A 14,272-nucleotide genomic window follows, 5' to 3' on the forward strand; every position below is an offset into this window, starting at 1 on the left:
CTGAGTCCTAACCACTGGACCGCCAGGGAATTCCCGGGAAAAATATTTTTTAATCAATAAAATTATACTTTGCTTTAAAAATAAAAAATAGACTGCTTAACGACTACAGGGCTTTCTTTTTGGGGTGATGAACATGTTTGTACCTAGTTAGAGGTGGTGGTTGACAACACTGCGGGTGTACTAAACGATATAAAATACTGTAATATATATAGTATTTCCTATCGTATGTTATATGCTGCTCTATATTACATATTGCATCACGTGTTACATTATATTAAATACATACATTCGTATAGTACAATTCTGTAGTATTGTGATTATATAAAGTTGTAGGGCTTCCCTGGTGGCACAGTGGTTAAGAATCCGCCTGCCAATGCAGGGGACACGGGTTCGAGCCCTGGTCCGGGAAGATCCCACATGCCGTGGAGCAACTAAGCCCGTGCACCACAACTACTGAGCCTGCGCTCTAGAGCCCGCGAGCCACAACTACTGAAGCCCGCGTGCCACAGTTACTGAAGCCCTAGTACCTAGAGCCCGCGCTCCACAACAAAAGAAGCCACCGGAGTGAGAAGCCCACGCACCGCAACGGAAGAGTAGCCCCCGCTCCATGCAACTAGAGAAAGCCCACGCGCAGCAACGAAGACCCAATGCAGCCAAAAATAAATTCATTCATTTTAAAAATTAAATAAATTGTATGTAGCTAATTATGTAAAATTAAATAATGTAACATATACAATACATAACATTACATATGTTACATACATAAAATTATGTAATATACAATGCTATAAAATACTATAAAATGGTTAATTCCATGTTATATGAAATTAATGAAAGCAAAGGGGAAAAAAAACTAAAGTAAATGTGCTCCACCAGCCCCGATCTTGCTCCGGACGCGCAGGCCCAGCGGCCATGGCTCACGGGCCCAGCCGCTCCGCGGCATGTGGGATCTTCCCAGACCAGGGCACGAACCCGTGTCCCCTGCATCGGCAGGCGGACTCTCAACCACTGCACCACCAGGGAACCCCCTTTTTAAAAAAAAATAAATTTATTTTATTTATTTATTTTTGGCTGCATTGGGTCTTCGTTGCTGCGCGCAGAGCACGGTTTTCTCATTGCAGTGGCTTCTCTTGTTACGGAGCACGGGCTCTAGGCGCGCGGGTAGCACGTGGGCTTAGTTGCTCCGCGGCATGTGGGATCTTCCCTGACCAGGGCTCAAACCCGTGTCCCCTACATTGGCAAGCAAACTCTTAACCACTGCACCACCAGGGAAACCAGCCCCAATGTAGCGTGGTGTCAGGTAATCGTGCTGTGCAGCCCATGTTACTCACGGAGACTACCGGGGAGGAACTAATGAGACAAAACGGACCTGCAGGGCTTCCCTGGTAGCGCAGTGGTTGAGAGTCCGCCTGCCGATGCAGGGGACACGGGTTCGTGCCCCGGTCCGGGAAGATCCCACATGCCGCGGAGCGGCTGGGCCCGTGAGCCGTGGCCGCCGAGCCTGCGCGTCCGGAGCCTGTACTCCGCAACGGGAGAGCACAACAGTGAGAGGCCCGCGTACCGCAAAAAAAACGAAAAACAAAAAACAAAACGGACCTGCAGCCGGCGTGCGGCCTCAAATCCGGACTGCTCCGGAGCGGGGCGGGGCCACGCGGCCCGCGGGCCCGCCCCCGCTGCCGTCAAGCGGCCTGAGCGCGTTTTGCGACAGATGGCGGTAGAGCCCGGCGCCGTCGCAGGCTCGCTTTCCGGCGGGTGCGGGGGCCTCGCGGCTGCTGCCCCCGTACGCACTAGGTCCTCAGTGCGCACCCCGTCTCCTGGCTCCAGGGAGGCTGGTGTGGGGAGAGAGATCGGGGCCGGGCCCGGTTCTGGCCTGACCCGCTGGGTGACCTTGGTCGAGTCCCCTGTCGCGCCGAGCCGCGGCGCCCGTCTCTGGCACGGGCCTGTTAGGGACCCATCCCCCGAGCGGTTGAGGACACAGACCTGGAGCAGCCCCACAGCCTGCCCCAGGGCAGTGGGAGCGCCGGGCCGCCGGGGGCGGGGGGGAAGCTCGGTCGGGGGGAGATGCCCCTACATGTGAAATGGCCGTTTCCCGCGGTGCCGCCGCTCACCTGGACCCTGGCCAGCAGCGTCGTCATGGGCTTGGTGGGCACCTACAGCTGCTTCTGGACCAGTGAGTGGACCCAAAGCCGAGGCAGGGTTGGCCACGGGTGTCCACGCCCAACCAGAGTTGGGGTTCGGGGTTGGTGGCGCTGGCAGGGGCTGGCTTGGCCGGTGGGGGGGCCCTGGGCTCCCCGGAAAGGAGGCCAAGATCCTGACCCTTCCGCTCTCCCGCCAGAGTACATGAACCACCTCACCGTCCACAACAAGGAGGTGCTGTACGAGCTCATCGAGAACCGAGGCCCAGCCACACCCCTCATCACGGTGTCCAATCACCAGTCCTGCATGGATGACCCTCACCTCTGGGGTACACGGGCCAGTGTGCTGGGTTTGGGGAAGCAAGGAGGGAACCTGGGACAGGGCCAAACACAAGCAGAACAAACTCACTCCTCACGGGCTGCTTTGCATAGCTCTGGCACTCCTGTTTCTGGGATGTCCTGCCCCAGGGATGAAAGTTTGATTTGTGGCCCCTTCAGCATCCTCCTAGGGAGTGTAATTTGGAGAGGGCCTCAGATATTTGGAGGGAATGGCTGCAGGGCAAGGTCTGACAGCTTCTTTACTCTGATGTATCAGGCCCAATGTGTCAGACCCCCCATTCTCTAAACTGTTGACGGTTCCAAAGAGCCTTGGGAACAAATCTGAGGACCACAGAGTGTCCTGTCAAGGAAACTCTGGGCTAGGAGCTGGAAGATCTGTGTCCTGTTTCCAGGTTTGCCCCAGGCTGGGTTTGTAGCCTTCCACCAGCCCCGTTTGGGAGCCCGCTGCCCCACCTAGAAGTTCCTGCTCTGCTGACTTCACGGGGGGTTCTTGGCTCCAGTAACCTAGATGGCTGGGTACAGGGGTGCCTGGGGCTCCTACTGCTGAACTCAGGAGGTTATAGACTAGGAGGCAGAGCTCGTGGGGAGCCATTTGGTCAAATCAGAGCCTTTCATAGCTCGCCCTTGCTGCCGGGCAGAGAGCATGGCCTGCAGGGTGCCACAGGCAGATTCCAGGAGACCAGGAAGGAGGCTCTAGAGCCATCCAGTAACCTGGACCATGGTGGTGGCAGTGACAATGGGGGAATGGGTAGAAGAATAGGCAGCGTCAGAATGTACCGGGGAGGTAGGCAGACCAGCTGTGGTGACTAATAAGGCATAGGAGGTGGGAGAGAGGGAGGGGCCAGGGAGAACTTGGGGGTCCAGCCCAAGGGTCGGGAAGATGCCACTTTGGGCCATAGGGAAATGGTAGTGCTGCTGTCCATGTCCCTCATTCCCTGAAACAGGGTGACAGAAATCGGCGCCCCCTAGGTACAAGGTAAGCTGGGGCATGAAGTCTTTCCTCTCCTTCTCCAGGGATCCTGAAACTCCGCCACATCTGGAACCTGAAGGTGATGCGTTGGTGAGGAGCGTCCAGCAGTCCAGGCAGGGCACGGGGTGGGGCCCCGCAGGCCCTCCTGTGCCTCCATTCTGCACTGCCCACGATGTCAGGCCTCATGCTGGGGGCAGGGCAGAGAAGCAGGGTGCAGGGGAGGCCGCGCTGACCGCGTCTGTCCCCACTCCAGGACCCCCGCGGCCGCAGACATCTGCTTCACCAAGGAGCTGCACTCCCACTTCTTCAGCTTGGGCAAGTGCGTGCCCGTGTGCCGAGGTGAGGTGCTTCTGGGGGCTTCTCTGGCCTCCCTTGGGGCCGGGAGACTGGTGGCCCATGCCTCTGGCTTGGCAGTGCTGGGAGTAGAGGGACCCTGGTGGGACAGGCAGCCAGGGAGCCGGGGGCCGCTGCCTCACTCACGTGAGGCCCAGCTTCATCCTGCAGCGGGAGGGGCGGCGGTGGCTTCTTGGAGAGCACCCCATTCCCTGCGACTGCCTGAGGATTGTGTGCCTCTGGCTCCGGTGTTAGAAGTGGACGAGGCGTTATCCACGGTTCCTTCTCTTGAGGACGTTGCTGAGAGAGACTCACTGACGGCAGTGTGGTGTCATCAGTGTCTGATGGCGGTGGCCTGTGCTGTAGGGTGAGGGGTGTGACGTTGAGTGATTACTCAGCACCGCTCGAGAGCTTCCGGAGGTAGGGCCCATTTTCATCTCCCTTCTCCAGATAAAGGGGCTCAGAGGGATAAAGGTGCTGGCCCAAGGTCACAGGGCGAGAGGTGGCAAAGCCAGGATTCAAATCCAGGTTGCTTTTTCCTTTGGGGAAGCAGGAGTTTTCCAGGGAGAGTATGAAAGGAAAGGCATCCTAGACACGGGAAGCATGTAGCAGACACTGGAGAGGTACGTGATAAAGGCAGACAACGTGCATTGCAGGCTGAAAGTGAAGGTTCTGGAACAATCATGTGAACAATTTGGGCTCCGCTTTCTCATCAGGGTAGTGACGGGGCTTTCGAGTGTGGTTAGAGAGCGAGCCCCCGGCTGCAGTGTGCCTGGAGGGCAGAAGCGGGGTCGAGGATTGTAGCTGGGCCTCCGGGGGTCACCACGGAGGGCAGAGACGAGACGGCTTTGGGATACGCTCTGGAGGCGGAGTGGACAGGACTTGATAGGTTGGGTGTAGGAGGGGGCGAGGAAAAGAAAACGCAAAGATGGCACTAGGTGACGTCTGGTAACCATGAGCCACTGGGAGGATGGGACTAGGGGAAGGCAGCATGGCAGTTGAGAGGAGCCTGGCACCTGAGGAGGGAACGGTCCAGAGACGGTGAAATGCGCAGCTCTGGAACTCAAAAGAACTCTTGGGAATAAAGATACCGGGAACTCAACCGCAAACAAAGTCACAAACATAGAAGTGAGATCGTAGACAGGGAGAGCACGGAGAGAGCAGGGGCCTAGGACAGCACCTCAGCACAGAAGGAGACATGAGCCACCAAGACAGTGGAGAGCAGTGGCCAGAGAGGAAAGAAGCAGAGCAGGGCCCCTCGGTACTGTGGAAGCCTCCAGTGACCCTGGAGAAGCCATTTCTCTGGACTGACGGCCACAGGAGCTTCGGGGCGGGGTGGGGGGTAGACGGGGGCGGGGGGAGGGTGGCCACTCCTCCCAGAGGTTGGGTTGTGAAGAGGAAGTAACCAAAGGGCGTTGGAGGTCAGGGAAATCTTACTTCTAGTAGATGGAAGTAAAACATGGTAAAATCCAATAAAGTAACCTCAAATAATAAACAAGGTTCTTTCATGAAAAGCTGCAGCGCCCGCCCTCCAGATCCGCAGACCTAGTTACTCCCCAGAGATAGCCACCTGGAACACTTTCTCTTTGGCTGCTTTTGGAGGCTGTTTCCTTTCACTAACACACAAGCAGAGGCTACAACGTCGTGGCAGGTGACCGTGGCATTGTTTATCATGCACTGCTCGGAGAGATGGCGACTCTGCTCATGTACCCCATCCCTGAGCCTCAGTTCCTCCTTTCTGCAACCTCAGAGGCCTTCCATGTCCACTTCTAGTCTCATTCTTCTTTTTGACCCACATCTAAGTTTTATTGCACAATAAAAGCAGCAAGTGAAATCTTAATCCTAAGCACCTTCTGGTGAGAGAAAGTGGGCAGGGACAAGTTGTTTCTCAAACGCATGTGACGTGCAGCAAAGATCTAACAACACGTATTGAAGCAAAGGAAGTATGTGGCATATGTTGCGTCTGCGTTCCGGAAAATTCCCCTTTGCCCCCAAGCATAGGCCTTGTGATAGGACGTGAAGTGTCAGAGTGATCCTGCACAAGCTATACAAGTGAGCAGAAGTAGCATTTGCAAAAGCTAAACGTTATGAAGTGTTGCTCCCAAGGCACGGTATTTGTAAATTTTGATTCCAAGCTGGATGGCTCGGTTGCACCAGTGGGTTTTTGTAGAGCGGGAGCCTGCGCCCCTGCAGCCCAGCCCTACTGGCTAATGCGAGCCCAGGCAGGGAAACTGCTGCTCTCAGCCGCAGCGCCCGCCCTGAGAAACTGCAGTGGGTGACTGCTCCCTAGCTCCAGCCCCTGAGGGAGCTGCCGGGCCGGGTTCCCATTTGGGTTGGGTTGAGACTCCTGGATCCCTGTCTAGCACCTTCCAAAGACTCCGCCTTGCAGAGAACAGGTTGAAAGTCCATTTCTTAGTGCATTGGCCCAAATAGTCCTGGTGTCAGTCTGTCTGTCTCTCTCCCTCTTTGTGATGCGGCTCTCTACTCCTTCCTTGATAACATAAGGATGTTTACCCCGCTTCTTCAACCTCCCCCCTTCTCTGTCTCTGTCCACTCTACAGACAAGGTTGACGAGTGAGGCTCTTAACTGCGCGTGGGTACAGATTGCCCCCATGTGCCTCCAGGTCAAGAGCCAGCACGCAGCGTGAGGCATTCATGTCTCTGTTGTCGCTGGCCGCCGGGCCACCTGGCTCCAGTGTCGTGGTCTCAGGGCAACTCCAAGGCGAGTGTTGCTAGCGCTGGGGGTGGCTCAACCCTGCTGTTTTCCACGCAGCAGGTTTGAGTTTTCCCCGACTCTCAGTGACACTGTGTTCCGTCAAATGTTCTCCCGTTCCCGAGAGGCCTGGCTGAGGGTGAGTCTAGTTTTTAGGGGGAGCCCTTCAAGGAAGGGGCCCGCAGGAGGCAGGGCCGGCAGAGGCTGGGGGCTCAGGAAGGGCTGGGGGGCCTGTGAGGAGTGTCTGCGGGAACTGGCCTGGCAGAGACCCCGGGGAAAGGGCCGCTGTCCAGAATCTGGGGCCCAAGTGAGGCTGGAAATCACGAACACACTGGGCCAGAGGCAGCAAACGGTCGGCTCGCCCCAGGGGTGGCTCATCCTAAAGCTCCAAGAGCCCAATCAGGGAGGCAGCTGAGCAGGCCCGAGAGGGACCAGCCTTGGAAGGTGTTCGTGTGGGCTGCCCGCTGGGGGATGGGGAGCTGCTGCTTCGTGCCCAGGGAGGGCGGAGGAGGGGCCCTGGAGGATGGAGACTGGAGGGAGGGACTGTCTCTTGGCAGGAGATGGCGTCTACCAGAGGGGAATGGATTTCATTTTGGAGAAGCTCAACCACGGGGACTGGGTGCACATCTTCCCAGAAGGTCAGTGGGGCTGCCAGGGTCGTGACCCTCTCAAGAACGTGGGTGGGACCGCCCCCCCCCGCTGCCGCCCGGCAGCCCCCAAGCCTCACCTCCATCCTGTCTCTCAACAGGAAAAGTGAACATGAGCTCCGAGTTCCTGCGCTTCAAGTGGGGTAAGAGCCACTGGCCCTCTCCGGCTGGGCTGGACCGTGGCCGGTGGGGCAGAGGAGCGTGTTGGGGGCAGCAGGAAGGGCAGGTGCCGAGACAAGGGCTTGCCTTGCAGAGGTGCTGGCCCAGGGCAGCTGCTCTTAACTGGGGGAGGGCAGGAGCGGCCCCGGCCGTGGGCTGGCACCGAAGCTCCACTCAAGCCACCGTTTCTGCTCTCCCGGGGTAGGAATCGGACGCCTCATCGCCGAGTGTCATCTCAATCCTGTCATTCTGCCGCTGTGGCATGTCGGTGAGCCAAGGCTGCGGCCCGGGGAAAGGGGCTTCGCTCGGTGGTACTGGCGGCTGGGTCTCCTCTGGGTGGCAGAGAGGGGGTGCCCAGGCTGCCCTGCTCCACCCCACACCTGCTTCCCAGCCTTCTGTCTGCTGTGCTACAGGAATGAACGACGTCCTTCCTAACAGCCCGCCCTACTTCCCCCGCTTTGGACAGGTGGGTAGGGCTGCTGACCGTGTCTGTCTGTCTGTCTGCCATCTGCCCCGTGACTCCCACCCAGCACCACCGAGGCCAGATCCAGGAGGCTGCAGCAGGGGGGAACGGAGTGAAGCGGGGGGGGGCTTCCTGGCACCAGGGCCGGGGCTGGGGCCGGGGCAGGCCTTGGGATTGGGACAGGACAGGATGGAATGACGAGGGCATGGACCCCGGGACTGGGATGGCCCTTGGATGGCACTGAGCCCAGCCACCTCGTTTTAAAGAGGTTAGAGTGGACCCGAGGGAGTAGTCAGCAAGGTGGGGACAGGATTTGGCCTCTGGCTCCCCAGGGTACTGGGGCTGTGGGCGCCCCCCGCTCCTGTCACCCACTGGTGGCCCGTCTCCCCACAGAAAATCACCGTGCTGATTGGGAAGCCCTTCAGCGCCCTGCCTGTGCTCGAGCGGCTCCGGGCAGAGAACAAGTCAGCTGTGAGTTCTCCCCCAGGCCATCCCAGAGCTGTCCTAGCCCTTATCCCTTATGCCCTTGGCCTCCCAGGGACCCTGGGCGAAGTTCCCTGAGGGCTGCAGGCCAGCCCCAGTCCTTCCCCTCAGGTGGAGATTCGCAAAGCCCTGACGGACTTCATCCAGGAGGAATTCCAGCGCCTGAAGAGCCAGGCCGAGCAGCTCCACTACCACCTGCAGGCCGGGAGATAGGCGCCACCCCGCCCAGACCCCGCCCAGACCCCGCCCCGGCTACCTCTTGGACGGGGGGGGCGGGGGCGGGGAGGGGCGGCGGCGAGGCCTGGGACCGAGGCAGCTCTGGGACCCGAGTCCCAGCTGCCGGGCGATCGGTGCCGTCTTTGGGTTCTGGCCCTGCACCAAGCTGGGCTGGGGGATGGACTGATGCTTTGAGCTCACATACGGTTTTGTAGACAGATTTGTTCCGAACCCTTAACGGGTGCCCTCTCCGAGTTGGTGAGCGTTCCAGCTCCTCTGTGGTTCTCCAGCTGAAAGAAGGGTCTCAGCTGCCCCTCCCACTTGGCCACGCAGGGAGGAAGAAGACATTTAGGCAGGGGCCTCCTTCCTTCTTGCCTTCAGGGTGTTCTCTCCCGGGGTGGGGGGGCACCGGAGGGATGGTAGTTGAAGCGGGGCGGTGGCCAGGCCTGGCTTCTACGGTGGCGCCTGCCCTGATCAGGAGCTGCGCACCACGTCCTCAGGGATGGCCGTCAGCCACAGGCGTGGGACCCTGGGGCAGGGCCCAGCCCTGGGCTGCAGGTAGAGGAGCTGCCCTTTTCCAGAAGCAGAGCCCAGCCAAATGGGGCCCGCAGCAAGGGCCCAAGACCCGGCCCCTTGCCCCCACGCTGAGGCCTACCGACTTCTCTGTCCTTTCCGCCTCCCTGGCATCACTTGAATTCCCTGGGGCCTGGGTTTTCATGTTTTATAAACAGTAAAGCATCTGTGTTGTGCTCTTTTACATCTGGCCTCTCTGTAGGGGTGGGGGTGGGAGGTGGCCCTCTGGACAGGAAGGCTGGACCTTAGAGCTCTGGGCACATCAAGAGCACTTGACCAGGTGGGCTCTCAGTGTGTACCAGTCACCTAAGACTTCCGTCACTGTCTATAATCCCCATACAACCTTGCAAAAGTAGGGATTAATCTCATTCTGCAAAGGACGCAGAGCGAGGTTAATGGACTTGCTTCAAAACCCAAAGATTTGTAATACACGTAACTAACGCAGGGCTCACACCCAGAATAAATAAAGAACTCCTATAAATCAGTAAAAGGATAAACAATTGCATAGAAAAACGGGAAGATTGATGTGAGCAGGCATCTCATAGAAGAGGAAACACAATGGCAGAGCTGAAAATACATGTACTGTATGAGTTTGCTGTAACTGCGGTAACAAAGCACCCTAAACTGGTAGGGTTAAAACAACAAAAGATTTATTCTCTCACAATTCTGGAGGTCAGAAGTCCAAGGTCAAGGTAACGGTAGGGTTGGCTCCTTCTGGGGGCTCTGAGGAGGGATCTGCCCCTCTCCTAGCTTCCAGTGGTGGCCAGCAATCTTGGTGTTCCTTGGCTTGAAGACACAAGTTCGCTCCAATCTCTGCTTCCAGCTTCGTATGGCCTCTTCTCGGTGTGTCTCTTTTTCTCTTCTTATAAGGACACCATTCGCTGGATTAGGGCTGGCTACTCCACTATGACCTCATCTTAACTAATTATACTCACAAAGATCCTTTCTCCAAATAAAGTCACATGCTGAGGTTCCAGGTGGACATGAATTTGGGGGGACACTATTCAACCTACTACATACACTCTATGACCTGATGTATATATATATATATACCCATTGAAATGCACGTATATGTGCACCACATACGCAAGTATTGGCAGCACCACCAGCCGTGCTAGCCAAAGTGGGAAACCACTCAAATGTCTCTCAACACTAGAAGGGCTCAATAACTGGCAGAATATCTATCTAGGGGAATAGCAGTCATGTCACTGTTATGCAGTGACTCACATTAACCTCCCAATTTTTTTCTAATATTTATTTTGGCTGCGCTGGGTCTTAGTTGCAGCACGCGGGATCTTCGTTGCGGCATGCGGACTTCTTAGTTGTGGCTCGTGGGATCTGGTTGCCCGACCAGGGATCAAACCCGGGCCCCCTGCACTGGGAACGCTGAGTCTTACCCAATGGGCTGCCAGGGAAGTCCCTAACCTCCCAATTTTGAGCACAGAATCTAGACACAAAATGTAATACTGAATAATTCCATTTAAAGTCCGAAAACAGACAAAACGAAATCATCATATTGAGGGATGCCTGCTTATCCCGTGCGACGGCCTGGGTGTTTGTGCCTCCCCCAAATTCACTGAAACCTAATCCCCTAATGGTATTAGGAGGTGGGGCCTGTGGGAGGTGCTTAGGTCATGAGGTCATGGGGGTGAGGTCCTCATGATGGGCTTAGTGCCCTTATAAAAGAAGCTCCAGAGAGTTCCCTCACCCCTTCCACCAGTGAGGATACAATGAGAAGTCTGCAACCCGGAAGGGGGCCTTCCCCCACCCCGATGGCACCCTAATTTCTGACTTCCAGCCTCGGGAACTGTGAGCAATAAATTTCTGCTGTTTATAAACGCCACAGTCTGTGGTACTTTGTCATAGCATCCTGGACAGACTGACACAATCGGTAAAATTATAAAAACCAAAGAGGTTACCACAAAAATCAGGTTTGTGGTCACTTTGATGGAAGGGAGAAGGAAGTGACGGGAGGGGGATGAGGGGGTTTGGGGGGGTAGACATTTGAGTTCTTGACTTCGGTGATGCCAAGGGAGTGTTTCTTTGCTTTGCTAAGTCATTGCGCTGTACACGTGGATTTTGCAACTTTTTTTTTGGCCAGCGTAGGGTTGGGGGGCAAGGAGTGTGTGGGGAAGGCAAGCCTGGGAGGGCTGAGCGGTGGTCTGGGTGAGCAGGCTCAGGGTGCGGACTCCACCTTGCCTGGGGACACACCTGAGATGATGTGGGATGCAGGGGTGAGGCGGTGGCGCCCTTCCCGCCCCTTCACCTGTCTCACACCCAGCACAGCATGGAGTTCAGGGTTTCAGCAGCAACGTTCCAGTGCCTAGTCACTTGCTGCGCGGGGGTCGTAACGCTCCCACAGGGCCCCTGGTGGTCTCCTGATCCCTGGATCCCAGCTACGGTGGGGTGCCCTGGAACCTGCCTCTTCCAGTGTGTCTCCTGCCTGGCAATGGGCAAGGAGGGGTGCTCCTACGGGAAGGGGGAGACTGAATCACTGGGAACGACCGTGCCGTCTACCATGGCCCCTGAGACATCTTGCGTTCGTAGATCATGAAAAGCCTCCCGGCAAACAGGGAAGGTAGGGAGCACGGGCATCTGCCAAGGGGAGAGTGAAACCAGGGGTCGTGGAAGGCTCACCACCAGACTAGCAAGGATGGCACGATGCTACCCGCATCCCCGGCGCAGGACTACGACCGGGACGATGCCATTTCGTCAAGCTCAGGTACGAGCAGGCTGAGCACTAGGCTGTTTAGGGGGACACACCAAAGTGGTCAACCTGTAAGAGCAAAAAAGAGAGAATGATAAACAGCAAATTCAGGGTAGTCATTACTTCTGGGCGTGGGGCAGGAAAAAGGGACTGGGGGAGACAGAGTCTTGCCCAGGAACTGGCAGCGCTCTGTGAAGTCCAGGGTGGGTGATGAGGGCTCCTTTTATTGTATATTTCACATACAGTAACGTATCATGTGTAACGTGCGTAAGACACAGGCCACACGTGTCTATGTAATTTATGTAGCACACAGATATTACACATATTTTGGGATGTGTCCAATATTATATTAAAGCAATTTAAGAAGACATGGAGATGATGAGGGCCCAGAAGGGTTTTAACGAAGAAATGCTTTTACCCTAAGAATGAAGCACCGGACACAGGTGCTTGTGGGCGCTATCAACATTTAGTGAGTGACTCAGCTTAGATGTCACCTTGTGGTCAAAGCAGACTCAGGTGGTGCCCCTCTTTGCGCCTCCCTCCCAGCCCTGTGTCTCCCCCTTTTGAACATCCATCCCCCTGGGTTGTGACCCACTATTCTGCGTCTCCTCCAGATCAGATTGTGAACTTGAGGGGCAGGGTCCGAGCCTGACTCAGTGCCTGGCCCATAGCAACCGCTTCAGGAAGCCCCGAGGGTCACCACTCCAGGGACCTCCGGGAACTGAGGGAGAAGAAAAGCAGCCACGGGACTTTCTCCCTTAAGGATGGTGAGCAAGAGACGGCTGGCCAGCAAGGTCACACTTCTGAGAAAGTCTTTGCCTTGAAACTTTATTTAAATGGTGCCCTTTGTGTTCCTAAGTCTGCCCATGGCCATTGGCTCCTCTTTTTTTAAAAAAAATATTTATTTATTTATTTGGCTGCATCGGGTCTTTGTTGCGGCATGTGGGATCTTTAGTTGCAGCACACGGGGGTCTTTAGTGGTGGCATGTGGGATCGAGTTCCCTGACCGGGGTCGAACCCAGGCCCCCTGCATTGGGAGCGCAGAGCCTCAGCTACTGGACCACCAGGGAAGTCCCATCGGCTCCTCTTGCCACGCTGTGTCACTGTTCTGATCTCTGGGGCCTCTGTCCCTTCCCTCGACAGCTTTCACTCCTGTGGCATCATTAGAGAACTCTCCTCTCAAAACGTGTCCCTTGCTGGGTCTGTCCTGGGCCTGGAGGACTTTGACTTTACTGTGATGCTCCAATTGGGGGTCCTCATTTTCTCCCCCCCAGGCGCTGGGCCGAGCAAGATTTCTAGGACTTTGGTGAGTGACGGAATGACAGACCGAGGGGATGCAACTGAGCCCCAGGGCAGCGAGTGAGAGTAAGAGCCAGGCCAGGGAAGGACTTGAGCATGCGGGGATCTGGTTTCCCCACCCCTCGCTGGCTGCCCTGGCTTCGGCCTCTCACTTCAGATGCTCCTGGGGCCCTTGCCCCGCCATCATGCCACCTGGTTGAACCTCAGTCCCGCACCAACACTGAGGCAGTGACCCCTGCGGTCTCTTTTGCCTTCCCTCTCTGCCCCTCCATTACCCTGGCCAGGCCCCCATCATCTTTCTCCCAGACGATGGCAACAGCCTCCTCCTGGTTTCTGCTGGCACTCCCATCCCTATCATCTGCTCTGCTCCCACAGCCAGATCCGCCTTTTCAAATACAAATCAGATCGTGGCACTGGGACTTCCAACCTCTCCCAGGGCTCTGGGGACACAGCAAGCTCCAGCACAAACCTCTCCCCTCAGCTGGCCCAGACATGGCCAGTTGGGGGCCCCACAAATTACCCAAACTGAACTGTCCCCAACCGACCTCATCTCCCAGTCCCCAACTCAGAGACATCCAAGAGCCACCTTCAGCCACTGTCCTCCCTGACCATGGCAAGCCCACCTCCTGTCTTCAGCTCCACTGCCACTTAGTCCGAGCCCCACGTGTGACACCATGACTACAATCTCAGAAGCAGTTTCTCGGACAAGCGCAGGTGATCAACGGTCTGTCAGTTCCGTGGCGCTGGGTGGGAGTCACCGTGGACACGGTGCGGCGGCTCCCAGCATCTAGTCCCCCTTCTCGGGCGCCTTCCTGTGCTGCGTTGAGGGTTCCGCACGCAGATTGAATCCGGCCAAGGAGACGGTGTTGGAGGGGCAGGGGCGGCAGCAGCAGTGGCGGGGCACAGTGTCCCAGTGTCTAGTCACAAGTGCCCACATCTTTGCAGCTACAAATGGCGCTGCAATGGATCTCTTGGTATGTGCATCTTGTGCTTGGCTGAGTATTTCTGTTGAATGGATCTCTAAGAGGGAAACTGCTTGGTTAAAGGTCATACACGTTTTAGTTTGCTAGATGCTGCCAAATTATCCTCCCAAAAAGTTCTACCAATTGATACTCTCACCACTGTGTAGGTGAGACTATTTCCTAACATCCTTGCCAGCAACGGGCCTGATCAAACTTTCATCTCTCTCTCTCTCTCTCTCTCTCTCTCTCTCTCTCTCTCTCTCTCTCTCTCTC

General features: G+C 56.5%; 1 protein-coding gene and 1 long non-coding RNA gene across 6 annotated transcripts; both read left to right on the top strand.

Moving 5' to 3' along the window:
- The first annotated feature begins 1,738 nt into the window (after positions 1-1,738).
- On the top strand, positions 1,739-9,234 carry TAFAZZIN (tafazzin, phospholipid-lysophospholipid transacylase). 5 transcript variants are annotated; one of them, XM_028486916.2, is made up of 10 exons: positions 1,739-2,170; positions 2,336-2,464; positions 3,489-3,534; positions 3,698-3,783; positions 7,048-7,128; positions 7,239-7,280; positions 7,502-7,564; positions 7,710-7,762; positions 8,153-8,230; positions 8,330-8,551. In XM_028486916.2, the coding sequence occupies exons 1-10, from the start codon at positions 2,062-2,064 to the stop codon at positions 8,453-8,455; spliced, it is 813 nt and encodes a 270-aa protein (XP_028342717.1). In that variant the 5' UTR covers positions 1,739-2,061; the 3' UTR covers positions 8,456-8,551. The 5 variants fall into 5 exon arrangements, with proteins under 5 accessions (XP_028342717.1, XP_007120056.1, XP_028342715.1 ...); XM_007119994.3 differs by having other exon boundaries at positions 8,354-8,551; XM_028486914.2 differs by lacking the exon at positions 7,710-7,762 and having other exon boundaries at positions 8,330-9,234.
- Positions 9,235-12,140: 2,906 nt separating this feature from the next.
- On the top strand, positions 12,141-13,678 carry LOC114485462 (uncharacterized). The gene is made up of 3 exons (XR_003678887.1): positions 12,141-12,505; positions 13,013-13,044; positions 13,595-13,678. It is a non-coding gene; the product is annotated as an uncharacterized lncRNA (long non-coding RNA).
- The last annotated feature ends 594 nt before the right edge of the window (positions 13,679-14,272 follow it).

The sequence above is a fragment of the Physeter macrocephalus genome, unplaced genomic scaffold (assembly GCF_002837175.3).
Source record: "Physeter macrocephalus isolate SW-GA unplaced genomic scaffold, ASM283717v5 random_1574, whole genome shotgun sequence".
Classification (NCBI taxonomy): domain Eukaryota; kingdom Metazoa; phylum Chordata; class Mammalia; order Artiodactyla; family Physeteridae; genus Physeter; species Physeter macrocephalus.